Source organism: Perissodus microlepis, chromosome 1 (genome assembly GCF_051167445.1).
Source record: "Perissodus microlepis isolate ML-2025 ecotype Zambia chromosome 1, ASM5116744v1, whole genome shotgun sequence".
Classification (NCBI taxonomy): domain Eukaryota; kingdom Metazoa; phylum Chordata; class Actinopteri; order Cichliformes; family Cichlidae; genus Perissodus; species Perissodus microlepis.
In genome coordinates this window covers 17,495,377-17,517,575 of record NC_140461.1, presented here as the reverse complement: position 1 = coordinate 17,517,575, position 22,199 = coordinate 17,495,377, and the positions used below count along the sequence as shown (strand labels likewise).

The following is a 22,199-nucleotide window of genomic DNA, read 5'->3' as shown; positions in this document are numbered from 1 at the left end:
ACATTTTCTGCAAAACCAAATACTGAATACTGTTATTGGAGAAATGTTATAAAAAGACTGTCAGCTGCTAAGGGGATAATGTAAAATTTAATATGTGCAACAACCCTGAACTCCAACAGTACCCTCTCCCTCCTTTATTTGAACTTGTTTCATCATATTCCACTGAAGTGCTTTTTACATTTTTAAGCATTTTTAAGCAAGGCAACAAGCCATGGTAATAAAACCACACTTAAAAAGGTTTCTCTGTAGTTGCTTGTGTATTAACAGCAAAACCACTGATATACTGGACCAGATATAAACAGACTGCTTACACTGCATTGATTATTATTTATTTATTTTCGTTTTCTTTTGTTTTTTCAGTTTTTACGCAACATGTTTGCTGCGAAGATGCTGTTTGCTATATTCAGTAAGCTCATGAACATTCTCTCTTAAAGCTAGCATCTGTGATATTTATGACCAGTCACTAACTCTAATTTTTCAGAAATCCTTTTGTGGTATTTAAAACGGACAGTTTATGAAAATGAGATGAGATGAGTATAACATGTGGTTTTGCAGAGTGCAGTGTTCAGGTGCTAAATTTGTAATAATTTATTTCCCCAGTAATATGTGACCTCATTTTTTTGTACCCTTGAGCTAAGCAGCATGAAACGCGTTTTGTCCTTGCATGAATCCAAAAATTCCCAGTTTAAAATGAGGAGTTTGACATGGAATTTCCTACACAAATCATTCTTGTCTTCAAGCAAACAAAACCCACTGAAAGGCCAAAGGGAATTATAAAACCAGCGGTCAATCAAACAAATAATAATAATAATTTTAACTGCCATTTAGGAGAATTATATTGTATTTGTTGTAGAGAAAAGTATTATTTGCATGACATTTCTTTCATTATCAGTACAACTAATAATTCATTTAAGGATTATATTTAGATGATGTGTATAAAAAAGAAAAAGACATGCAGTCAGCACTTTTAAAGGGATCTTACTGAGGAAATTAATTGGAAGGTACCTAAAATCACATAAAATGAGAAAAAACTGAGGGTGATGTTTCTTTTCAAATTAAAGGTACCGCTTTATTTTACACCTTTAACAGTAATCTATATTAGTATACCACGTGTCAAAACATATTTACTAAGTTGCAAATACAGATGTCGCTTTAAATGTAGCCTTTATTTACCACTTGAGTTTCTTTTATTTCTTCTACACTACTTCATTATTGCAATGGTTATTTTTTTTATTTTGAAAATCTCGCCGGAACTCGCTACTTTGACGAAGTATGACTTGACGTTTTTTTTTCCCCCGTGTGATGTTACCCATGACAGAGGCAAAACAAAACGGGGACGGCTGCCTATATTCATCATAAACGTCGTCCACAAAATATATTATTATATTATAATATAGCTGCTAGTTTGCTGCTGATAAATTCGTTCAACAACGGGGTAAGCTTCCAACTAGACGGCCGCTTTAATGACCAAACATTAGCATCAAATCAACGGACGACTTGCTGGTTTAAAAGCTTGTTAGCTAGCTAGCATTAGCTGTTTGTTGACATCCGTGTTTGGATATGGACTTGCCCTTTTAGCGCCCTGTTAACGCCCTGTTAAGCTGTTTAGCTGTGATGAACGAAATAACATTAAGGTTACCTCTTAGCACATTAGGACTTACTGCAACTGTGCATCATCCTTAAGTGGTAATAATTAGTGAAATAAAGCTCCAACTTAACGTTTCTCAGTCTTTTCAGTGTTTGCAGTGTTACCTCGTTTGACCTTATTTACTTAAGTCGTCCATAAAATGTCTGTAGGGCGTGTTTTTGTTGACTGTTGAAGTAGAGCTTACACATACCACTGGGATTCATGCATCTTCAGCCTCAGTGAAAATTAGACTTAATGGTAATTAACCAGCCAAAGGGAGTGCTAGTGTACCTGTCAGGCTGTCTCTAGTGTAGCTTCATAAAATCTACATGGAATTAAATTACAATTACTACTACCCTTAACCCTTTAATTATGTATCAGAGTTTCCTTCGTTATGGTTACAATTTTCAACAGGACATTTGTATTCTCTGGTATTCTAGCATATGGATGTGGAGTTTGAAAGTTTGAAAGAGTTTTGTGAGGTAGGGAGGATCTGATGAAAAAGTAGATTTTGTTTCATTTTAGATGTAAAGGAACTTTTTCTGTAATGTGTAAGACTAAATCTTTTTTAAGATCTGACCTAAATTGCAAGTATAAAATAGCAGTAGCCTTGGTATAACTCTCATTCAGGACTATGTATTATGTATTTGAACAAAGTTAAAGATGTGCACAGATTCATATTTCTGCTTGTAACATGCAGCACATATTTTGCCTTTATTTTTCTTGAAACCATTGGGCTCTTAGTGAGAGTTTATGACCCATGAACAGCTCATGACCAAGTAAATGTCAACACAATGTCTATCACCGCACAGTAAGCCGAACCAAGTATAAACACTGGCTAACCAGCTTCCTTCTGAAAGGAAACTGAGATTCCTCGTAATGTTTCAATACATAAAGCCAAGAGAAGACAATTGCTTTGTTTTGTTTGTCTTTCTTAGATGTAGCCAATAAAATGGAGTATGATGAGAGACTTGCACTTTTTCGCCAAACCCGCCTCAATCCATTTGATCGTGGAGAGGAAGAGGATGGTCCCCAAGGAGACAAAACACCCCCGCAACATGGTGAGGTTTGCCACAAGTTATGATACAACTGTCTAAGGATTGCTTTCACACCTGTAGTTAAATTCAGGAAAATAATATACATTGTTGTCTTTGTTGTCTTTCATTTGCCTGCTTCATCTTAGTATTAAGCCATATAGACAGAGTTTACACCTCACACTGATCGGTTTCACTGACTGTCTTCCTTCATCGTCACATGCATATTTAACATTTTTAAAATCTCTTTATCATGATGATGCAAATTTTGAATTTACCGTGCCTGTGAAAGGTGACTAGTTTGATAGACAGGAAAAAAGTTGAATATACAAAAAAATTGCATCTGGTCTTCCAGTGATGTATCTGCTGTTTGCTGAAGCTTTGTCAGAAATGGTCTCAGTGAAAGAAGCCATTATTAATAAAGGAAAACACTGAGAAAATTACAAATTGCACAAGAACTGGACAGAAAATCAGTGGCAACAGTACTTATGGAGTGATGAAGAGAAATACAATTAGGGCTGCACAACTGACAGTGTTTGGAAGGTTACTTTTCAAATTCCACTGCAGATTACAGAATACATGCCCAAAAATGTAGTTTGCAATGTAATACGTTACTCAATGTGAGTAACGTATTCTAAATACTTTGGATTACTTAATATATTGTAATGCTTTTCATATCTACATTATTGCACTAATGCTCTGTGATTTATTACTATTACTGAAGGCTACTCGCCACCGAGCTAACATTGTTAGCTGGCTTTAGCTGAGGTTAGTTCATAGACTGCTTTCAGAACTTCACATGATTATTGTTACTGCTATCCATCAAGTCTTAACAGTCTGAAGTCTATTTTGAATACATAACGTAACATGTATTCCTTTACTCCCCAGCACTGACAACTGATAATCAAGATTATTTTAATTTTTTGATTATGATTATTTTGACTAATATTGAGATCGCACAGGGACAGCACGGTGGTGTGGTGATTAACACCACAGGTCCTGAGTTTGATTCCACCATCTGGCCGGGGCCTTTCTGTGTGGAGTGTTCTTTTCCCTTTTCCGTTTTCTCTGTGTTTGTGTGGGTTCTCTCCAAGTACTTTGGCTTCCTCCCACAGTCCAAAGACATGCAGTTAGTGGGGTTTGGTTAATTGGTAATTCTAAATTGCTCATGTGTGAATGTGAGTGTGAATTGTTGTCTGTCTCTATGTGTTGGCCCTGTGATAGATTAGCGACCTGTCCCGGGTGTGCTGTGCCTCTCTCGCCCTATGGTAGCTGGAATACGTTCCAGCCCCCACCATGACCCTGACAATGATAAGTGGAAGACAGTGGATGAATGGATTGAGATCACATTTGCATGTAACCACAACACTGCTTTCCTATCTTCACATCTGTCCAGATCTTTGCATGAAAATAAAATCGGTCCTTTTTATTCACCTAAATTCTCTTTAAAGAAAAATAACAAATAATTAAAAAAAAAAAAAAACCAGTACCAAAACCTAACTAAACAAAATTATCAGGACACTGCATGACAGGATAACATATGGTTTGTGCAGTAAGTTTACCATTTTCCTGAAAGATTTGTTACTCAACTTCTTTAGTGGGCACACGTGGTGTATGTCTGCAATGGTACTGAATGATTCATGCTAGCAAGCACTGCAATGGTTTTCTTGGCCTTCATGCATGAATTTTACTGCAGTTTTTGGTGTCTTTTTAGGTGATTGAAGTTGTGTTGCTTTGCAGTACAGACACATAGAAGTAGCTGCATATGATTTGTTCCAGGACACTTGTGCTAAATCCAAAGGATTCCCAAGCAACAGATGATGATGTTTTGAGGGACAAGCTCTTCATATCTGTCTTTCAACATAGTGTTACTCCAAATTAGTCCAGGAACCGCCAACAGCTGTGATTAACACATGGAGGCATGTGCCAATCACAGTGCTTGATTTGTTTTTACTTTGGATTTTAATTGGGAGCGCACACATTTTAAATATTGCTCAATCATGTTCATTTAATTGCGGGAAGCTAAAGTTGCAGTTATACAGCCATCTGTATAGCCTGGTGGTGGCTTTGTGATGCTTTGCGGCTGCATTTCAGCGAGTGGTATTTGTGATCTTGGCATTTACCTTTCTAAAACAGTTTGTTGTTGCAGTGGGAAGTGGGGTTTTTTTGCATTCATGGTTCCAGTTTTTCCTAAATGTCACTATGTATGTTTGCTTCCTTTTCAAAAACACAAGCAGTATATCTCAGTTACTGTATAGGCAATAAATCCCTCATTAAAGTTAATTTGTGCAGAAATGTTTCATCACTCATCCAGGTGACTTGTTCAGTCTCAGCAGGTTTTCCCAACCATATAAACAGGACATTTGCATAATAACTGAAACTAGCACCACTGACAAACATGGGCTGTGAGGTCAGTTTCTTGATCATTAAGCAGTCAGCTGAGACTGAAGAAGTCACTTGGATGAGTGACGAAACATTTCTCCCATGGAAAACGCTACATCCAGATGTCCAGAGTCAACTTTTTGAGATTTCCCTACCTGAATGATTGAGCTTGCATCAATTTGTGCACTTAGTTTAATAGTTTCCTTGTAATGTAGGGCAGATCCTGCTAATGCATAAGGAGCAAGGATGCTGGACTGTTGTGACTAAGGAAAAGGAAGTTGGAAATGCTGTAGCTGAAGTAGAGGAAATGAAACGCATGCGAGTAAGCAGTACTTCAGTAACACTTCCTGTAATTTAGGACAAATACACTTTTTGCTTTTTGATGAGCAAGAATGACTCACTGATAGCTGTTCTGATTCTACGGTGCCTCATTACTCTGAGTCTATTGGGAACTACAAGGCTGAATTCCTTCAACATGTTTTGTTCAGAGGTGTACGCAGGTAACAACACTGTTTGTATAATGTGATTCTTTTAGTTTATTAAACATTATTTGAATAGCTAAACACTGACTTAATCTTTTTAAATATATTTGAATTTGTTCAACCTTTAAATTCCATCATTCAGTTCTGTTTACTCATTTTTCACTTCAGAATAATCTCAGTTGTCAGTGTGGATAGCTGAAAGTTTACTCTCAGTGCACTTTAAATGTTAATTTGTCACTTGCTTTAATTTAAATTCAGACTTGTATTGTAACAGATGAACATGTCAAACATCAGTTTGAGTAAAGAATGGATATTGATCAGACTTGTGAAAGTCTTGGTGTCAATTACTGCTGCGCAAATTTTGATATTGATGTATTTACACCAAGTAAATACAGGACCAGTATTGCTGATATCAGTACTGATACTGATAGTTTTAACTTGTAGACAGGTTATGTAGGCCAGGCTAGTGCGTAATGATTTATGAGAAGAATCATCATTAATTTGCTAATGCTGATCACATTTTAATCACTGTCACTGTAATTTTACTTTCCACCATAACACATAACAAAACATCTTTCAGATTTTCATGTATCTTGAAACTTGGGGTTTTTTGAAGACCAGGAATGTAAATGTGCTGTCTCTAAAGCACTTTGGGTGAACTTCTGTTGATTAAATATGTTATATATGAAAAAATAGATGTGACAGTCAACACAAAGTATATATTTTGTGTATATTTTTATGAATGTTAATTTAGTATAGTAGCATATAGTGTATAGTTTAGTATATTTTGTCATTTAAAAAAAATCATTTAACGCAATTCAGTAGGCTACATACTGAACTTGGAGGATAGAAACGAAGCATCGATCCTATCACACTAGTATCTGTCTAATGCCAAGGCCAGCATTTGCATCAATAATACTGATATTTGGATCATTCTGCCAACATCTAGTGCCAATTATTAAACTGTATGAAACAAATTGAGATAGGTAAAACACAAATTCTATACAAAGTTGTTCTTGTTGTTGTTTTTTTTAAACAAAAGTCATAAGTCATACAGGGCTCGCAAAATTTCAAAATCCTTGGTAGCCCTTCGGGCAGGCACTCTTCAGTTTTTGGTAGTCCAAAATAAATTTAAGTAGCCCAAATAAAAAAAAAAAAAAGATTGATGTTTTGTTTCCTTTACAATATTATATTGTAAAGGAAACAAAACATCAATCAAAAAATAGTTAAAACACAAATTACAACAACTGTATAAAAATTACAATCATCAACTCAAATATTTGGTTCTAATTGAACAGAAATTTCTATGAACTTTTAAGAACTGTGTAGAACATGAATCAGTGTGTGTCAGATCCTGATTTTGAAATTTCCCCTGAAATCACAGGTAAATGGAACCGAGATCTAGGCCATTTGCCTTTTGAAGTTTGCAAAGACTGCTAAATTTTGCCAATGGTAGTTCACTCTTTGCAAAATAGTACGCTGTTCTAAACAGATTTTCCAGGACTTCTTGTTGTGCTTGGTTTATTTTTAGTATGTTTTTTGAAATTGGTGTTTGTTCTGGGAACGATACTGCAGACTGAGCAATAATGCATTTCTTGCATTTCTCATGGGTTCTGATGGGGTCTTTCTTAAAATTACTGGTCCCAGTAACAAAGGCGCTTGCCGACTCAGAATTTGAGGGAAACTCACGACACACCCGGCAGAACATTATGTTACTTAGCTTATCAGAGCAGGTCAGCCACTAATCAGAAGGTCGGTGGTTCGATCCCAGGCTGCCTCCTGGCTGCATGCCAAATATCCTTGGGCAAGATACTAACCCCATGTTTGCCTACTGGTGGTGGTCAGAGGGCCCGGTGGCGCCAGTGTCCGGCAGCCTCGCCTCTGTCAGTGCGCCCCAGGGCAGCTGTGGCTACAATGTAGCTTGCCATCGCCAGTGTGTGTGAATGTGTGTGTGAATGGGTGAATGACTGAATGTAGTGTGAAGCGCTTTGGGGTCCTTAGGGACTAGAAAAGCGCTATACAAATGCAGGCCATTTACCATTTACCATCATATTCCAGCCACAGAAATTCTTTTGTCCATGAAACCAAAAAAGCTGCGCTTTCTTTTTGCCTCATAGTCTGATTTGTCATAACTTTTGCGTTTTGTGGTAGGCTTTTCTTTGGCTCTCCCTTCTTCACCCTGAACTGTCTTATTTGGCTCTGCAGAACTAAAATACCTGCATAAATCCATCTGCTTTTACACACGTACTTACATAACGGTCAGTGATTCTCTGCGCAATCAACCTCTATCACATGTTTAAGCTTGCTGCGAGAGATTTTACTTGTCATGTTTGAATAGTAAGCTAACGATTGATAAGACGATGCCAGAGGAATTGGTGCGTAATTAATCTGTCACTCACCAATCAGTACTGCCGCTCTCTATACACAGTTCATGCGATCGCAACGTGAAAGTGAACGCAAAAAAAAAGCACAAATTCAAACGCGATTTCAATATGTCACACATTGACAGTGGCTCATTGATGCCAATGACAAAATTACCCAGATACATTTGCGAAAGAATGCAGAAGCATTGACATATATTTTTCCTTCCTATGATAGCCCGACGGGCAGGGCTGAGATGGATTTTGGTAGCCCGACTGGAAAAATTGCTAGCCCCGGGATGTCGGATGGTTAAACTAATTTTGACACATTCAGAACGAATAATTGTGAAAGAGATTGGTTGCAGACATGTAAATGTGACAGTAATAAAGCAGTAATAAAGCACTTCAAAGTTCATTCTGCCTGTGAACAGCAGTTGTAATGACTCTGTATGCCTACGCCCTGACTGTCAACTGACAGAGTTATACATTGCCAAATGTTGGTGAATAATCACACATGAATTTTCCATTTGCATTTTTGTGCTGTTCTTTCCCTTCAAGAATTCTTAAGGGGTAAGTCAGTGTAGGAAATGGCTTGAGTTGCAATAGTCATGTGGATGAAATTAGCAAGCGTGACCGAGTGCACTTGCCAGAATGTAGTGTGTATGCTTGCAAGAAGAACAGCGCTTTATGCCATGTTTTCCTCAATTTAGAAGCAAGACCTGAGGTTTTCCCTGGGACCAGAACACACAGTTCAGATCGAACCATGGACCTCGGTCTAGCTGAGGATCACTTCTCAAGGCCTGTGGTAAGTACTCCTTACCTTTTTCTGATTTGTAACCCAGTAAAAATAATTTATCACTTTCAATTTAACTGTTTATACTGTAAAATGTGAAACTTCCTTCTCTTCCATTTTCATATCATGTTACAGGGTTCTTTTGTGGCATCAGACATTGAACAGCTTAAACTGGCAATAGAAGAATGTAAGAAGCTGATCTTGGAGCTGCCAGAGCATTCAGAGAGACAAAAAGACAATGTAGTGAAACTTATCCACCTGCGCCTCAAACTACAAGAACTTAAGGTTGGGACTGAGGGGAAAATTGAGAAGGGCATGACATTATATTGTAGTTGTGTGTTCTTGGATAAGCGTAACAGGCTTTAAATATTAATGGAAATCTGTACAAATGCAAAGTTCAGTTTTATTAATATAGTTTTAAATTATAATGTCATCTGAAAGACTTAGTAAGGTCAAAACCTTAAAATCAAGTTGAACTCTTAAGAAACCCTTAGAGAAGTGACCATGTGTGGAGGATTGATGTCAGAGGAGGAGGAGATTCTTAGTGATCATGTTGGGCCAGTAAGTATACAGGGTGATAACTATGGAAGGAAAACATCTAAAACACTCCAAACTGCTTTGATTTGAGTATTTTGCCCTTTATGAAATGTGTGAAAATGCATTGCAGACATTCTTGGAGAAGAGTTGGCGAAGAGTTTGCATAAATTCCCTTTTTTTTGTTTATAAATGATAGAAAACAAAGTTTTACAGTCTAGTGTATTAAAGGGCTTTCAAATAAACAAGCTCATTAATCAAGCCCATTCATCAACAGTAAAGAAGGTATCAGTTATCATCTGGCTTTGTTTTTCAGTGCATTGGTTTGTTTCCAATAGCAAGATCCAGGTTGACCAAGAAAGATTATTCTCTGAAGTCACCCCCCATGTCTTAACAATTTGACAGTTTCTTCACTTTAACAACACTTAAACACTAACAACAGCACTTTAACACACAGGCAGTGTGTCACACTGATTACTGTAACATAATCAAAATGTTAAAGAATAAGTCACGGTGACAATGACGGACAAAGGAATCTTCTTCTTCTTCTCCTTTTTTTTAAAATAAAACAGTGAAACATATCCAATTGCTTAGCTTGATTCTTAACATCCATAATCTCTTTCATTTTGAACTTTATCATGTGAAGCAACTCAAATTGTATCTCTATCTATGAAATTTACCCAGAGCACTTCAAATTACATCGTAAGACAGCTGTTATGCCTTCTGGTACAAGTTCAGCAGAAAAGTTTTGTGAATCAAAAGAGTTTCATACATCAGGAAATTAATCCTTGATGTTTTTTTATGCATTCCCATCAGTTTTGTTTAGGCTATACAAAACACAAGGTAGTGTAAGTGTAAACAAATTTAATTGCACATAGGTTGCTATCTCTTGCAGCTGTACACAAAACAGTGTTACAGCCATGTTTTGTGTGTTCTGTTTTTCGCATGCATCATTTTAAAGGATCCAGAGGAAGATGAGCCTAATCTGAGAGTCCTACTGGAACACCGCTTCTCCAAGGAAAAGAGCAAGAGTGTGAAACAGACCTGTGATAAGTGTAGCACTATTATCTGGGGCCTTATCCAGACTTGGTATACCTGCACAGGTGAGACATAGTAGATACTGGTAGAGCGCTGTAAGATTACCGAAAGTTTAGTTCCCAAAAGTTTGAAACATTTCTGTTAACACTGCTCAAAATTCAGACTTCTAATATCATTTGCTGTGCTCTCAAGCCTTAACATTTCTGTTAACACTGCTCAAAATTCAGACTTCTAATATCATTTGCTGTGCTCTCAAGCCTTAATACACTCAGAAGGTAATTAGAGATCTGTGCAATCCATTTGCATTTGCAGAAACATTTCATACAACTTCCATTCTGTTGTATGAAATGTTTCTGTCTGAACCAGTGACAGGTGAGACAATGAGTAATCTTGATTGCGAAAACAAAACTTTCTATATTATAATTTGAAGTTATCTCTTTCTTTTTTCAGGATGCTATTATCGTTGCCATAGTAAGTGTATGAATCTGATCACTAAACCCTGTGTCAGGTCAAAGGTCAGCCACCAGTCTGAGTACGAGCTCAGTATTTGTCCTGAAATAGGACTAGACCGGCAAGATTACCGCTGTGCAGAATGTCGTGCACAAATTTCACTGAGTGAGTACAAATTCAATGTGTTTATGTTTGGTTAGCCCAATTAGGAGTATATATATATATATACATATATACATAACGACCTCTGGTATGCCTTAGTTTGATGTGGAATATTTATATATTTATATTTTCTATAGTATTTTAAATGCATTTTGGTGATGTGTACATGTTCTTTTGTTTTATAGTTTAACTGTACTTTTTTGTATTTATCTTGCAGGGGGCGTACCTAGTGAAGCCAGACAGTGTGACTACACTGGCCAGTATTACTGCAGCACATGTCATTGGAATGACACAGCCGTCATTCCAGCTCGTGTCATCCACAACTGGGAGTTTGAATCAAGGAAGGTAACCTCAACAACCGCAGATACACTCAGCACATGAAAATAAAATTTATAAATGTGTAAACTATATTTCATTAACATGTTTGCTGAACATTTTGATTGGACTGAAAGAGGCTGGAATTTGTAAATGTGCTTTTAATATTATTTAGTGGATGCTACTGCTTTACATCAAAGTTAGACAGAATCGTATACATATACATGCATATCACGCATGGACATTCCACTGATTAACTCAATTTACTAGTCATAAAGAGTACTACAAAACTGCGAAACCATCCTTTAAAGAAGTTTCCCCAGGTTTTAAAAATTTACTCAAGGGAAGTCAGATTAATGTTATTTACATGTCACTCAACTCAATTACATTCCTGTGTCTGGTAGAATCATTTATCTGGTGGCATGTGACCTACTTTTAAAATCATCCCAGTTCAGGACGAGGTTTGTGAATTTGAATCAGATGATGCACATTTACTCGTTAAAGCTGTCGACCAGTGCAGGATTAACCAAGCTCACTGTCTTATGATGAAGGTATGTCAGTGTGTTTTGAGGGCGTATTGAGCCAGTTTGTGTTCTGATAGTGTCTCTATCTCAGGTTTGTCGCTCCTCAATGCGCTACCTGGCCCTGATGATGTCACGCCCCGTGCTAAGGCTGAAAGAAATAAACCCGCTGCTATTCAACTTTGTGGAGGAACTGGTTGAAATCAGGGTGGGTAGCTTCCCTTTGAAGTTTATTTTTCAGCTTATTTTTAATAGACTCGTTTTAAATAAATAATTACTTTCACAGTTGTGTTGTCAGCCAACCTATCCCTAAATGTTTTTTTTTTTTCATTCAGTGTTGCCAGGACAGGCAAGTGGGTGAGTGACTCCTTTCACTAAGAGTGACAGAAATGTTTGTGTGTGTTTTCTCCCACAGAAACTTCGTCAAGATATTCTGTTAATGAAACCCTATTTTATCACCTGCAAGGAGGCAATGGAAGCTCGGCTGCTACTACAGGTCAGTAACTTTTTATTCTCAGAGGTTTAAGATGTAATTTTTTAGTAGATTTTAGTAAATTTTGTCAGAGATGGGCAGTAACGCGTAATCTGGTTACTTTTTTCAAGTAAGGAGTAACGTAAGGGATTACTATTGCAAAAACGGTAATTAGATTACTGTTACTTTCACGTAAGCACGCTGCGTTACTAAAACCGTGATTTTTTGCGAGAATGTCTCATGACAGTGACGTAAGCGAGTGCGATGTTCGTGACAACAGCTGTGTGCAGATCAACAATGGATCATATATCGAGTGTGGGAGAGAGTATGAGCGTGCAGCGTTTAAAGCGTGGAAGTACTGACCTCATTTTGAGTTTGATTCCATAAAAAAAAAACCCTAAACTTCCAAGCAAGCACCGAGTGCACAATGACGTAATATGAAATTCACAGAGAAACTCGCGGATTCTTCAACTGACCGCTGCTGCACACCTGCACCAGGGCAAACCTCCGCCTACCCCACTCCTGCTTTATAGGTGAAAATAGAGCAACAGGACCGCTAGTCTTTGATTTTATTTATTTTCTGCTGTGTTTTACTTGCATTTATTTGAAAGAGTGAGTGTAAACACAAAAAACTATTTTATTTTATGTGCTGGAATGTGCAGAAAATAGGTTTAAATGTTAAACAAATTTCTTCCAGTCAGAGAATGTTGCATATAATTAAGTTTTTGCTTAATGCATAAAGTTAAAAGATTTAAAGTTTAAAGTTTTAAAAAGAGACGTTTCCATTTGATTACATTTTGTATGATGGATTATGCAGAAAAAGTAGAATTGGGCTGAAAGATATATCGCTTTATTACCTATTCAGGTTGTAAATCGTGTTTTTAAAAAGTAACTAAGTAACTAGGTAATTAATTACTTTTGAAAATAAGTAATCAGTAAAGTAACAGGATTACTTTTTTGGGGAAGTAATCAGTAATTAGTTACTGATTACTTTTTTCAAGTAACTTGACCAACACTTAATTTTATTGGGTAAAACAAGGACTTGCTTTCAAGCAGAAACGTTATCTAGTTATAATAAATTATCTCAATTAAACTTGATCCAAGCAATACTATTAGCCTATTAGACAATTCTGCATGTAAATCATAAAATTATCTTGTAATTGCCCAATGTCTAATAGGCTAATAGATTCTTTTCATATAATGTTGGAATGAAGAACTGATAGCCTCAACTTTTTTTAAACTGGCATTTACAAATTTAGACTAGGCCTTTTTTTCTCAGCTGTATATAAGCGTGTGTGTATTTGTACAAACAAACATGTGCATTAAGAAAGTTTTTTTTTTCATTATCATATTATAAACAGTTAATATTGTTTCAGTCTCCACTGGATGATCAGAGTTTACAATTTAACCCTTCAAAGAGAGCAAGAATGTAAACAACCCAGTTTGGAAAACTTGCTATCAATTTACTTACCATTTAGAAAAATGCAAATGGAAGCACTGACACAGGCAGCCTATTAGCAGTATGTTAAAACAGCACCACCATGTGATAGAAGTGAAGAGTACTGAACTAAAGAAGGCTGATGATGTGCAGTCGGGTGAGCCACTGGATATCACTAATTAGCTTGCATAAATTAAATTGACTCTTGTGATCTCAAGTTATGTATTAGCTCAGTTTTAATCTATACTAAACATATTTTTATGATTTGTCAGTTTGAATTGTTTTAAAATGTTTCCCTACTGTTAAAATAAATAAATAATATGTTTAAAACTATGCTTGAGTCTGATATCTCTTTTTTTGCACTAAAGAGTTGAGTCTCATAATATGAAAGTTGCCCATTTCCTTTTTTTGCATTTATATTTTCCAGCTACAAGATCGCCAACACTTTGTCGAGAACGACGACATGTACTCACTACAGGATTTGATTGACATTTCCACTGGCAGACTGAGCTGTTCCCTCACAGAGATCCACACCACATTTGCTAAGCACATCAAACTAGACTGCGAGGTGAGCTCATACATAAAGCACAAACTTCCCTACTGATGGCACTGTTGAACTATATCATGAAGAAGAGGGGCTGTGTTGGACTTGCAAATTCACCATGTTGTACTAATATATGGCTGAAATGTTTTTAGTATTTGTTGATATCATTGTATCTTTCTGTGCCATATTAATGGTTTGTGCTGTCCATGTGTATATTTGTAGCGCTGTCAGGCCAAAGGATTTGTGTGTGAGCTTTGTAAGGAGGGAGACATCCTGTTCCCCTTTGACAGTCACACCTCAGTGTGCCATGACTGCTCTGCTGTCTTTCACAGGTTAGTCATCACCAACGATTTGGGCTCAAAAATACAGCAAATTTTCTCTTTGTGAAGTGTTTAAAATTAATTGATAAAAGGAAATTGTTTGTATAAAAGTTTTGAGTGGAGATACCAATAATAAAACAGATCTTCAGAATAACATACCTTCAAATTCCATTACTAAAGGGGTAATTAAGAGTATTTTTGTTTAACAAGTGTACTTCAATTTGCAAAGCACTATGATTTCCCAATTATTAAACTGTTACTAAAAGAAATAACCAAACTGACATGAATGCTACAATGTTGATGTTTTTTTGTTGTGTACCTCTGTAGAGATTGTTACTTTGACAATTCCACAACTTGTCCACGATGTGCACGAATGACTGAGCGTAAGCAGGACGAAGAGGAGCTGGATGTGAAAGAAAGCTAACTCTAGAAAGGACACCGGGATTTAAGTGGATGCTGCACTTTGCTTCGTTATGGAAAAAATCTGATCTAAGTTTAAAAAAAAAACAACCCACAATCTTTCTTTATTTTGTTTTATGATTATGCTCTGACTTTTGTTTTTCCTGTGCACTGCATTATGAGGCAGGGTATTTAAAATTAATCTGGAAATTAATATATTTTTATCAAACCTTTGCATTCCTACAGAACTTAGATGTACAAACCACTGCGTGTATGTTTAATGTTGGTGTGTGTTACTAAATTTACAAGTAAATGCTCTGTAGAGAAAATCCACCTGATCAGTAGGTGGTTATGCATGCAGAAATTGTATATTTACTGTTACAAGCCTCAACTACTTTAATCCAAACTGCCAATAATGCTGAACTTTAAAGTTGCCATATATCAGAATTTTAAAGTTTAGAAGCCCAGCATCCAATAAGAAAATCGCCAAAAATATGCCTTTCAGCATCCAGTTCCTGTGCTGCCATGTCCAAGTTTCAGTTTATTAGGTTCAGATGGGTGATGTTGCACAAAAAAAGCTATGTGTTGACATAGTTTAAAATGGGATTAAATCTGTTAGACTGTGTGATCAGTTGGTCACTGCCACTTACCCATCTCCCCTTTTTGGACATATTTTCTATGAGTTCAATTGCTGTTTATTTAGAACCAATATATTGATCTGTTGATATTTCATAAAGTCTTCAATTATGTAAATTTTCAGGCCTTAACTGTTTATTTTCAGCTCTTTTCCTATTTGCACCGTACCGAATGGTATAGGTGAACAAAAAAAATTAATGTGTATACATAGAATCACTGAAAACATAACTTCAAATATGTGTACTGTATTGGCAACAGATATATATATAATGAAAGCATGCATTAGCAGTACGGTACTTTTCCTTGTAAAGAAAATTGTTAAACTGTAAGACACAAAGACTATGAGAGTTGTTTTATGTGCTTTCATTTTTTTTTAAATTCAAAACTGTGAACTAATGCTGTGCAGTTTAATATGTGTTTAATCAGTGCTGTTTTCATGCAGTGTAGCAAATGTCTGTTGATGCTCATGAAAATTGTGTGCCTAAGACTGTCAGGTTACTTAACAGCTGTTATCCAAACCTTTTCATACCATCATGGTAGTTGTTTCAGTCTAAATTCCCTTAATTAAGTTTCTGTATGTTAAGTGGCAAACCTTGGTTAATGTGTAAATGCTGACCTTTATGTATTTGTTTTAAAATAATGAGTTTTGGCTGTGTTATCTTTCAGCATGATGTATTGTATATATATTTTTTCAAACTAATGGACTTACATGGTGTTGGTAAACACCATGGCTTGTTAAACATGTGAGTAGTGCATGAATAAAGTAATGAAATGCATTTAAGCAATGGTTTTAATTCTGTCTGCTAATGACCGGTCTGCAACTAAGAACAACAAAAAATCCAAATGAAGATAGATCTCTTTGGCTTTCCAACATTAAAACTGGGCTTAACAAAAAAAAAAAAAAAAACCCAAACAAACAAAAAAAAAAAAGAACCCGCTGGAAGACTGGTACCTACCTGTAGCGTCTGTAACCGAAATCTCGCGAGATGACTGTGATACGCACCGTGCCTCCGGTGCCTCTCCTAATGGCTCTCCGGTGAGTCGGTCCGTCAGTCAGTCGGGCTGACAGGATGAGTCTCCTCTCATTGACTGTCGGCTACTGTAGGAACCGAGTCCGGACGCTGAGCCGCAACTATTCCTCTTCATCTACTTTTCACTTCTTCGTGGTTCTCACGTCGGTAGGTTGTAAAAACACTGTTATTGTTTTATATCAGCTTAACTACACTTCTAAAAAAAATAGATGACGCAAGTTTTTTTGTCACCTGCGTTTGCTAACAATAGTTTGCAAGGAATTATGTTAAAAGTTTGTTTTTTGGTATTTTTTAAAATCCCGATATAGCAGTCAACTCCAAAAAACCCAAGCAAGCTGCAGCAGTGTTTATTTATCATTCCTGCATTGTTTGTTCTCTCACGGTAGGCGATGTCCGTTCAGTTAATGTAGTTTATAAATCAGTTTCCTCAGTTTCATAATACTCATTTTAAAAGGGGCTCTCTCTCTCGCTCATTTATCCAACCAGTTGCCTTTAATATTTAAAACTGTTTAAGAAGATGAATTGCCTCACCCATTGTCTCGCCTTCATAAAAAAATCTACTAACTACTATTAAAAATGCATTCATAGTATTCAGTTTCTTTCTGTAGTCAACTGTATAGGGGAAAATTGCACCAACAGGTGCCTGTATTCCACTATGGGATCATTATTTTTACCTGTGTGGATGTGAATGTGTATGGTTGAGCTGTGTAAGATGAATTTTCCAGAGTCATAACCTGCAGCAATGGTTTTATTGCGTGCACTATTATGTATGTTTGATACCGAAAAATGCTCTCTCATAGTGAATCACAATTTGAGCAGTTGTATGGTAATCAGTTTAGTCAAACCATAAACATAATTGAATCAACAATATGTGCAGATGGCCAAAATGAAGTTAATATTTGACCTTAACAGCAGCTGTTCAGTATCATTGTCGCAATGACTGCATATAATTAGGTTATGTGCAACACATTTCAGTGTGCCTAGATCTTAATCAGATTTCAGTAATCCTTAAACATGTGAGCAAACAAAAGGGTTTTTTTTAAAATGTAAAAACATGAATACAGTCTCTGCTTCATGAGACTGTATCCTTTCTCTCAGTTAGTTTGTTTACATCTCTGTTTTCTTTGTATTATTGTAGGCAACTGTTGTTGTGATTTGGCAGTATATAAATAAAATTGAATTGAACTGAATCTATTTCATGTACATTTCTTTTTATACATGGCTTTTGATGACTCTGACTTCGCTGCTAACCTATTTCAGAAGAAATCACTCATCCAAAGAAGACGCGGAGGTTTACATCAACACATTTTCCAAGTTACTCGGTTACTTAGCTCAAGGAAACAGCCAAAAGGTAGTCCATCTTTTAGTGCTGTTTACCTTTTTCATGACTCTAAATCAGTGTGCACACAGACTGTAAACCTTAAGGGCAGTGTGAAGAACATAATTGCTTACTTTTCTATGTATTGTTGAACTGTGTATAATTTCTTTACCCAGTGAGTTTGTAAGCCCTGTATTTCTCAGCTCTGCCGCAATGAACAGTTGTGTTATTATTGCTGTTCAGATGGAAATATAAAAGAAGAGTCTCGTGGAAGGGAATGGCAGGACTCAAATAACGGGAAGGACCAAAGACGAAAACGATGGAAGAGAGGGGAGTCATACTGGTGGTCACGCTTTCAGGTGTGAATCACAGCCAGAATTGTGGCAATAACTGCCTCGTCTTCAGTCAGTAAATAATAACAAAATATGTTTACTAAAATGATTCTATATAGGAGTTGTAAACTAAAATATTTTTTCATTATCCTATTTCTAACAGGAGGAATTTCCCTTTGATGATAAAACAGTCCAGAACCTGGCAGCCGGTGCAGCAGGCATGGCCTCAGCTTTCTTGTACTTTCACTTTAGAGAAACAGGAGTCCAGATCTCCTGGAAGGATTTTGTGCATCACTACTTGAGTAGAGGCTTGGTGAGAGGCAGAGATCGTTTTAATTACGGTGTCTTCCTTACACCTGTGTGTCTGTGCTTGTGTTTGCAACCATGTGAACAAATGATTCCTTCTGCTCTCCTCCCAGGTGGGCCATGTCGAGGTTGTCAACAAACAGTACGTCAAAGTATTTCCTGCCCCCGGCGTGAACACATCACGAGTGGTCAGTTTCATTAAATGTCCCAATGTGTAATTGCAGTGTCTTATACAAACTAAATGCATTTATTTTTACTGTTAAACTGATGAGAATCGACAAAATGTACTTCACTATATTGATAAAAATGACTGTATAAACAAACAAAACAAACATCTTTCTTTTTCTCACACACTATATTCCCATTTGCTTTTATTGGTAGAAGACACACCTACTTTCTGAAATTCCAAGAGCATAAGTTTTAAAATACAGATCTCAGCAGTCGACATATTTGTATTTGGCACATAAGTGCTTTCGTTTTCATTTTCTCACTGTCTTTCCTTATCAGTTGCTTTTTTTTTCTAAATAAAGCTTGCTAACCTTTATTTGCAGCAGGCATTTGACTGATTACACTGAGAAAATCACACGAGGAACAATTGCTATTCTAACAATGCAGTCTATCTATGAATAGTGTTGCTATTTTCTCCCCTCCCACCACCTGATGATGGTAGTGTGCCTCCACCGAGGGGCCGCAGTCCAGATGAAGAGTCAGTCAAAGTACAGTAAAGGTAGATATACTTACTACATGTACTACATGCTGTTGTCTTCATGTTTCAGAACTATTTGTGGTTCAACATTGGCAGCGCAGACTCATTTGAGCATAACCTGGAGCTAGCACAGCAGGAAATAGGTCTGGACTCCACTCAGAAAGTACCTGTGCTCTACAGCAGTGAAAGTGATGGGTGAGAAAGTACAGCAGCTTCACTTTAAAGTTACTGCATATATAGGTTATTAGAATCCATGTCCTAACTAAGGTTTTTCTCTTCCCATAGGACTCTGTTTTTGAGTGTTCTCCCAATCTTACTTGTGGTCGGATTTTTACTTTTTGCAACACGTCAGGGGCCGATGGCAGGAGGACTTGGTGGCTGGGGGAGAGGAAGCCTCTTTGGGATAAGTGAATCCAAAGCCAGGATAATTAAAAACAATGTCAGTGTGCATTTTAAAGATGTTGCAGGGTGTGAGGAGGCCAAACAAGATATCTTGGAGTTTATCAATTTCCTGAAAAGCCCACGTCAGTATCATGACCTGGGTGCTAAGATCCCTAAGGTGTGTCATTTCTTGATAAAGAAATTTATTATTTTTCTTAAAATAAAGCAATTCTGCGCTTCTGTATTCTGATCATACTCACTGGAACAAAAAATTCCTTAAGATAGAAAATATATTAAATCTAATTAACTCCCTTGTTTACAGGGTGCAGTGCTATGGGGTCCATCTGGAAATGGGAAGACTTTGCTAGCTAAGGCCACTGCAGGAGAGGCCAATGTTCCTTTCATCGCAGTCAACGGCTCGGAGTTCCAGGAAATGTTTGTCGGTGTGGGTGCAGCAAGGGTTAGTACGGAGCTGAATGATTGGACTCTCAACGGGTCTGAAAGCAAAATGATGGGTCACATGCTTGTGATGCTGCAGTGTGACCACAATATGTGCAAATACAGCAGATCACTGAATCACTCATTCTCGTATCAAATTAAAATGATGAAGACTTTCTACTTTTGGGTGTTTTGGCAATGTCAAAATTTGTATAACTGTAGAAATAAATAGATCTTTTCTGTGTTTTATTAGATAAGAGATTTGTTTGCCACAGCTCGAAAAAATACTCCTTGCATTCTTTTCATTGATGAGATTGACGCGATCGGCAGAAAGCGGGGCAAAGAAAACTTTGGTGACGAGGGCGAACAGGAGAACACCCTCAACCAGCTGCTTGTGGAAATGGATGGTGGGTAATTATGTTTTATGTCAACATTTCTGATGCTATTTTTTCACAAGCCCTCAGTCCTCTAAATGCTTTTGTCATTGCAGGATTCAACAGCAGCACTAACATCGTGGTTTTAGCTGCCACAAATCGAGCCGATATCTTGGATCCAGCTCTGATGAGGCCTGGACGCTTTGATCGACATGTATACATAGGTGAAGTATAAATATTAACCTGAGATCTGCCTACTTCCTCTGCAGTCTCCTCTCTTGTTGCAACTCAGTTACCTTTTATGAAAACTATAAATATAAAACCATTATTTCTATGTTTATTAAGATGCATTTAAAATTTCAGTTAATTTTCAGATTATTGGTGTCTGACCACAACATCAAGCTCACTTTTACTTTTGCTGTGATTAAGTTTATTTTCTTTTTGATTTCTGTTTCCCCGTAGCAGTTTATTATTCCACATGTGATTCACTGGCTCTGCATAACTTTGACTTTCCCTGCTTTAGATGAGGTGTTACGTTTGACATTATTGAAACTCATATCTTGTACTTACTGTATGTTTCTTCTTGCCTGTTTACGTCTTATGTCATTAAAAGCACGTGTTGCATAATGTTTGCTTTTATCTTCGGTTAATTTGATATTTCCTGCCTGCTAAGATCTAATTTTCCTAACACCAGGACTACAGGGTGGGTGGCCAGACCACTTTTCTCTATCAAAGAAAACAAGATCATAATGAGAGAGCTGTTTTTCTATAAAGGACAGATTAGGTAACTGGAGGCCAACGCGGGGGATGGGATATGTTGCTCCTCATTTCCCTGTTATTCTCTGTTCCCCGTCCTTCTGTCTGTGTATATTGTCTTTTGTAAACAGATGACAGAAAGATGGGAGTGCTGAAAAAGTTCACATTTCTAATTGGTTTAATGAGCAATTAGTTATGTAACTTGGTATTCCAACAAGCCACAAGTTTGGCCACTGCCTTAGGACATATATTGGGTCCTTTCCTGGATGCTGACAAATGACAAAGGGTTTTTAAATGGTAAAATAAATGACGCTGAATTCATGGCTTTAAAAGCGAATTAAAACATTTCTCCTCCAGTAAGAGTTAATGCTTCTGTACTGAAACTTTTAAGTTTAAGAATTTGCTCTGCCTTTCGACCAAATATAAACCTTTAAAAAAAGTGTTATTTTAAAGTTTCTACAAACAAGATTCACCACCTTTTCATGCTGGCATGGTTTCAGTGAACTATTTTTGCAGTTGCTAATTGTGCACGTGTAATGCAGCAGAAGACTGAGTAACTGTCAGCATCAGCTCTATAAGCTTTTTGTTTGCACAGTACTGTGCAAACAAATTTGAGCTGCCTCTCGATTCTTTATATTTTGCTAGATAAACTGAACATATGTGCAATAATTTATTAAAGCATTTTCAAACATACATGGAAATACAGTATATTAGGTAAAAACATTCAAGTTCAATTCAATTCAATTCAATTTTATTTATATAGCGCCAAATTAATTAATTAATTAATTACAACAAAAGTCGCCTCAAGGCGCTTTATATTGTACAGTAGATCGCACAATAATAGATACAGAGAAAACCCAACAATCACATGACCCCCTGTGAGCAAGCACTTTGGCAACAGTGGGAAGTAAAAAATCCCTTTTAACAGGAAGAAACCTCTGGCAGAACCAGGCTTAGGGAGGGGCGGCCATCTGCTGCGACTGGATAGGGTGAGAGAAGGAAATCAGGATAAAGACATGCTGTGGAAGAGAGACAGAGATTAATAACAGA

At 36.9% G+C, this 22,199-nt stretch overlaps 2 protein-coding genes across 2 annotated transcripts in view; both read left to right on the top strand.

The window, feature by feature from the left end:
- The first annotated feature begins 1,281 nt into the window (after window positions 1–1,281).
- Window positions 1,282–16,283, top strand: def8 (differentially expressed in FDCP 8 homolog). Its single transcript, XM_084932470.1, has 12 exons — window positions 1,282–1,435; window positions 2,566–2,688; window positions 8,596–8,690; window positions 8,814–8,963; window positions 10,174–10,315; window positions 10,701–10,865; window positions 11,080–11,207; window positions 11,793–11,906; window positions 12,114–12,194; window positions 14,036–14,176; window positions 14,375–14,484; window positions 14,800–16,283. The coding sequence occupies exons 2-12, from the start codon at window positions 2,580–2,582 to the stop codon at window positions 14,894–14,896; spliced, it is 1,332 nt and encodes a 443-aa protein (XP_084788596.1). The 5' UTR covers window positions 1,282–1,435; window positions 2,566–2,579; the 3' UTR covers window positions 14,897–16,283.
- A 100-nt stretch (window positions 16,284–16,383) lies between these two features.
- LOC146393656 (mitochondrial inner membrane m-AAA protease component AFG3L1-like) overlaps window positions 16,384–22,199 on the top strand; it is a 10,037-nt gene continuing 4,221 nt past the window's right edge. The window contains exons 1-10 of the mRNA XM_084932463.1: window positions 16,384–16,685; window positions 17,799–17,889; window positions 18,100–18,215; window positions 18,352–18,501; window positions 18,608–18,682; window positions 19,271–19,395; window positions 19,486–19,759; window positions 19,904–20,041; window positions 20,273–20,426; window positions 20,510–20,617. Of these exons, the coding sequence (XP_084788589.1) occupies window positions 16,578–16,685; window positions 17,799–17,889; window positions 18,100–18,215; window positions 18,352–18,501; window positions 18,608–18,682; window positions 19,271–19,395; window positions 19,486–19,759; window positions 19,904–20,041; window positions 20,273–20,426; window positions 20,510–20,617 (1,339 nt within the window). The 5' untranslated portion in view covers window positions 16,384–16,577. The remainder of the gene's footprint in view (window positions 16,686–17,798; window positions 17,890–18,099; window positions 18,216–18,351; window positions 18,502–18,607; window positions 18,683–19,270; window positions 19,396–19,485; window positions 19,760–19,903; window positions 20,042–20,272; window positions 20,427–20,509; window positions 20,618–22,199) is intronic.